The sequence below is a fragment of the Etheostoma cragini genome, chromosome 13 (genome assembly GCF_013103735.1).
Source record: "Etheostoma cragini isolate CJK2018 chromosome 13, CSU_Ecrag_1.0, whole genome shotgun sequence".
NCBI lineage: Eukaryota > Metazoa > Chordata > Actinopteri > Perciformes > Percidae > Etheostoma > Etheostoma cragini.
Genome location: NC_048419.1, coordinates 25,726,663 through 25,732,584, shown reverse-complemented (window position 1 = coordinate 25,732,584; position 5,922 = coordinate 25,726,663). Strand labels below are relative to the sequence as shown.

At 39.0% G+C, this 5,922-nt stretch overlaps 1 protein-coding gene across 1 annotated transcript in view; it reads right to left on the bottom strand.

Annotated features, from left to right (window-relative positions):
- LOC117956028 overlaps positions 1-5,225 on the bottom strand; it is a 12,366-nt gene extending 7,141 nt beyond the window's left edge. Inside the window, exon 1 of the mRNA XM_034890872.1 lies at positions 4,276-5,225. Coding sequence (XP_034746763.1) covers positions 4,276-5,225 — 950 coding nt within the window. The remainder of the gene's footprint in view (positions 1-4,275) is intronic.
- Between the last annotated feature and the right edge of the window lie 697 nt (positions 5,226-5,922).

Here is a 5,922-nt window from a genome sequence, read left to right as displayed (position 1 = left end):
GAATACCCCGCTGTGTGGCAATACCATCAAACACATCTTCTGCACCAACCGTGGTATCCTAAGCCTGGCCTGCAGTCCCACCCCTATAAACGACATTTATGGTCAGTGCATTTTGATTTATGCAAGAAGGCAGGCCTGCTTAGTTCTTTCTTTCTTTAGGTGGAAGCTTTATATTATACCTAATAATCGTTGAAATGATTCCTTTTCTTTCTCTAGGTCTCGCCATGTCCTGGTTTGTGTTTGCAGGCGTCTTCCTCGTCATTGCTTTGTCCTACAGTAGAATCCTCCATGCTACTGTGAAGCGAGGCCGAGCTGACAGCACCATCCGAAGTAAGGCCTTTCAGACGTGCGCATCGCACCTTGTTGTGTATGTGCTCTACGAAATTGCTTCGCTGGTCATGATTATGAGTCAAAGGTTCCCTTCCATCTCTCAGAATATTAAGAAGTTCTTCAGCATCCTTTTCATCATCATCCCACCAGTCATTAACCCCCTTATCTACGGACTGGTCAGTAAAGAATTACGTGCAAGCATCATCAAGCACTTAACCTACGTCCAAGTCCGTCACAAAAAGTGAGAAAATGAGAGGGGGTTAACTTCTTCAGCACATTGTTACCTGATAATTAATGTAATTTTTAGAAAACTTTTTTACCTGCTTGTGAAGTTTTCAATAACAGTGTACATCTCTGCGTGAAAGATTATTAGGGGTCCACACCTGAGGCTGTAGGAACCGCGGTGGCAAAGCTATTTTTCCTTTCCGCCTAAAACTCCCACTAAAACTGCATGTGTTGGGGTGGGGGCATTGGGGGGCCTTTTCAGGATTGGTCCAGAACCCTGCAAGGATCACAGGTGCAACAATTGACCCAATTCCACTACTAGGTTGTGTTACAGCAGAAAAAACGCGTTTGGCCCTTTAACCGTACATTGCACATTAAAATACAATTTTGATGGGAAGAACACAAGGATGAAATTTTTTTCACGATATCGTGCAATACGCAAAACCAACTTTTTCAAACTCGTCCCAGGCCGTGCGGTCGATCCGCAAGAAACACGGTACGAATTTCGTTACGTTACCGCATTTGCATTTGACGACAAAACTAATTTTCATAGCTAGCTACCACACACAGATGTCACATCTCGGCCAACGAGAATGTAATCAGCAAAGAACTTGAAACAATTGTTCACCATCCCACTACAAGGCTCTGTCCCAAAGTTGACAAAGATCGGCCATTAGGGGCCGCTATTATCAGGGTTTATTTCTTTTGGCTAACATTGCAATGAATTTCAATGGGATATTTACGATTGGGATATCTCTAGCACAGTAAATGCCCTCAACACAAAACTTGTGATGTTTGTTCTTCATGTCGCTCTGGGCCTCTGTACCAAATTTGACGAAGATCGGCACAATCACCCCGAAAACCTTCTAGGCTGGATACAAAACCTTCTGTGAGGGACAGGAAAACAACAAAGATATCAGCAAAACGGAGCCACTGTCAGCTTTTAGCTCCAAAAAACAGCATGTTTCTACTAGTTATATTTATAAGGTTATTAGTTATGTATCACAAGTGACATTTGGCAACCTCAGAAGGGGTAAAAAGGCCCAAACTGGTCCATGTTGGCTACAGCGCCCACTTATGGCCAATCTTCATCAGATATCCCAGTCGTATCCCATTGAAATGCATTGAGTTATTAGCCAAAAGAAATAAACAAGGTAACAGCACCCCCTAATGGTTGATCTCTGCCAACTTTGGGACAGAGCATCGTAGTAGGATGGTGAACAATCATCCAAAGTTCTTTGCTGATTACATTCAATATGGCTGAGATATGTGTGTGGTAGCTAGCTAGGAAAATTAGTTTTGTGGTCAAATACGTTAAAGTAGCAAAATTCTTTCCATAACTTTTGGTCGAGTCCATCTGGAGATGCTACGGACCGGGTTTCGTGCGGCCTCAGACGAGTTTGGTTTTGCACAGTGCACGATGTCGTGAAAGAACCTTTAACGCTCGAGTTGTCTCAACACTTTTGTCAACGCTTTTTGATCGAGGATTTTTCTTACGTTATGTCCCTTTCTTCAACGATTTTTTCAACGTTTGTCACTTTTTTTGACATTTTCAACACTACGTAACACTAACTTATTAACTTTAGTTTTACAGTTATTTTATGAATTTGTGGTCAATAAACCTCATTTATAGGAAATTATACCTAATGTTTGAGTTAGAAAAGCAGAAATTAGGAATTATTGAGACTAAAATTAAAGGAATGGATGTTGATGATAATCACAGACTGGAATATGTCAACTTTTACTCAATACTATTTCAAAAACACTTCCATTTGTTTTACAATGCTATAAAATTGAATAAGACCCAAAATTAATGAAAGTAGAGATTTGTACTTGGCAAAGAGCGTTGGGTGGAATCAATCATGTTATTTTGGGGAATTAAAAAGAACATTGATATAGGACAACATGAGGACAACATGAGGACAACATGTGTGGAATCAATCATGTTATTTTTATTTCCTTGTTTATTGAATGACTCCAATCCATTTAATTTCTTTTTCTATTTCCTTCTTCTGTTCTATAGAAGTTATATATTCCAGCTGATTTGTTTATTTATTGGCCATTTTAGGGGTTCAACTACATTTTCCATAACTTTAGTCTGAGTGAGTTGTAAATATAGAGGATCAATTTTAATCAGTACGTTAGAATGAATTCAGTTTATATTTATTTATTATCTTGTTCTGTCTGTACAGCATGAAAAACCTGGAAAAGTTATGGAAAAATAGAAAAATGTTAGGCCGGGAGAAGAAATCATCTTTAAAAGTTTTGGAAAAGTCATAGATGTAACAAATAATAATATTAATAATAATAATAATAGCGATAATAATGATAATAATAATAATAATGATGATAATAGTATTAATCCAGGAGGGGGAAATTACCATGTTTTCACTCTGTTGTTACACACATTACACACATTAATCTTCCATATAACCTTTTAATGTAATATAACCAAACTCTGAATGTAGTTTTTGGATCTGTTAATAAAAGATCTGATATCTCTCGGATGCATGACAACATTTTGTTTCTCATCACGTAGAATTCTTAATTTTCTCATTCAAGCATGAAAGCCGGTTCCACACTGATAGAGTAATCTTTTCCTATTGAGACAATGTCCTATCTGTGTCTTTAAGCTGAAGTATTTGTAGAGAATAAGAACATTTCCGACTATTAAAGATTGGAAAAGCTTGCTGGTTAACCCTCGTGTTGTCTTCCCGTTGATGACCTTTTCCTTAAAACTCGTGAAAAAAATAGTGCTTTTCCGATGTTTTCGTCGTTTTTTTCTGATTCATTTGTCACCTTTTCCTTTCTGTCAGCGCTTTTTTTACATTTATTCTTGGAATTCGTGGTCAACAAACCTCATTTATATCAAATTATACATACGTTTATAGTTAGCAAGGCCGAAATTTTGAATTATTTGGACTAATAGTTAAGATCAGAGGATGTTGAGTGGATCTCAGATGGGTAGGTGTCAAAGTTTACTCCGTATGCTGGTTTAAAACCATTGAAAAAAGAATTCTAACCCTAACCCTAATTCTATAAGAATAAATAAAAAACCCAAAACATTCAATGGCAGTAATCATTAATTTACCTGACGACTGTTAGATGGAATCATCCACGTTGTTGTTTTGAGGCAATTTCATTGAAAGAAATCTAATATTTCTGATATAAAACACTGTGAAACGAGTCAATGTGACCCGAAGACAACACACGAGTTAAAGCTCGTCGAATAGTCAACATCTGGAGTAGACTATGCAGTTGTGTCAGTGTTTAAGGTAATTTCATTGTCAGGTCATTGTACTATAGGCCTTGTATAAAGATAATCAGAGTTAAGGTTAGCACAAAGGATTCTGGGCTTTGGAGTTCAGTTTAAAATACTATTGCTGCATAATTAAGAGTACTCAGGTGGGTTTTCATTTTCTTGCCTTAATTTACAGTTTTTTAGAAATTACACTGTTGGTGTTTATTGCACAGATCAATGTTTCATGTACCACAGTTGTCAGAGATCAGCTCGTAAACAAATGGCTCCCACACACTGTCTTTGACCAAAAATCCTAAATTTCAGTGACGATACAGACTCTAACACAACAGTTGTCAGAGATCAGCTCGTATTACTGAGCTTTATTTCAAAAGGTGAACATGCACTCTGTCTCTGTGGAGCACCTTTAGTCACATTATATGTTGCATTGATGAATTTACAAATAACAAAAACAGTCTTAAATTTTCTTTACGACAACGTGCAATACTTTCTTGAAATTGAAACTGGACAGGAATGTCCGTATCTCTTTGGACTGCAGACCATAGATGATGGGGTTGAGGCTGCCGGGGATGATGTGAAACAAAATGACGCTGAGTTTCCTGTAGGGTGTGTACTGAGGGAAGCGATGCAGGACGATATTAGCCAATCCACTGACCAACATCAGCAGGTACACAGTCAGATGAGTGCTGCAGGTCTTCAAGGCTTTACTGTTCAGAGACTTATTCTTACTGGTCCCACAGACCACTGCAATCTTAGTGTAGGTGAGAACCATGCTGCCTATAGAGCCTGAGAACAGGACTACAGTGAAAACAAGGCCATAGATGTTATTAATAGACACATCCTCGCAGGAGAGTTTAAACAGAGATGCATTGTCACAGTAAGGGTTTGTGATCAGAGTCCTGCATCGGTTCAGCCGGATGGTCAGACCGAGCAGAATCCCAACCATCACTAAGGCCACCCCCCAGGCAGAAACTGTCAGCTTCATCACCATTTGGTTGGTCATTATGGCAGCATAGCGCAGGGGATCGCAGATGGCCACATATCTGTCAAAGGCCATGATCATGAGCACTGTGTGGGAAGTGGTCCCAAATACATGTGTTGTAAAAGCTTGGACCACACATTCATAATAACTGATGAGGCGCTCAGAGGGAGGACGCAACACGTCCAACATCAACCGAGGCACAAGAATAGAGTTTCCAAGCACATCATTTAAGGGCAGGTTGCAAAACAGCAGATACATGGGCTGGTGGAGGCTTTTGTCAATGAAAACCAGAACTACAATACCAACATTTGCTATTATTATGAAGAGGTAGGAGAAAAAGAAAAAGAGGAAGACAGGGTATGTAGACTCTTCAGAAACAATTAACCCCTCCAGTTGGAGGGTGTAGCTGTTGTAGGTGTAGTTCTCCATCAACCTGAAACAACAACACAATGCTGTAACTGTAACAAGTATTTTAGGAATCAAGAGACCACAACAGTAGAAAACCTGCAGCCTTCCCCAGTTATCAACCTGACAGAATATACACCAATATGGATAGTTCCTTTCTGATTTTAGTTTTCTTTGGAAGTCAATCATGAAAGCAGTAACAGTGACAATTGTGAGAAACAGTTGAGCTCGGTAACGCTTACTCTGGGTGTTTCTTCTTCCAATCTTCTCTTCCTTGTGTCTCCTGCTCATTGCTGATTGTCACCACTGGAACAACTTTGCAATGATTTTAATAGACATGATCTTGTCTGCAGGGGAATCATATGCCATTACGTCAGGTGATGCAACATTAAGAAGTTGTTAAACTCACTATGGCAACTGTCAACAAGTTACAATGTACTGACCCAAATGTTGTTTCCTTGGTTAAGTCATTTCTGACCTTAATGCTTTTATTAAAAAAATTCTGAATCTGGAAGTTTGGGGTCCGCTGCTGGAGCCGGATGAGCGGACGAAGGTGGGTGGATGGACGAATCCGACAGTAAATCTAAAGCTGCAAGATGAGAAGGAAGAAATAACACTAATATTGTTTATTATATATGTTGTTTCTGAAGTCTTTTTATATAGACCTTAGTGGTCCCCTAATACTGTATCTGAAGTCTCTTTATATAGACCTTAGTGGTCC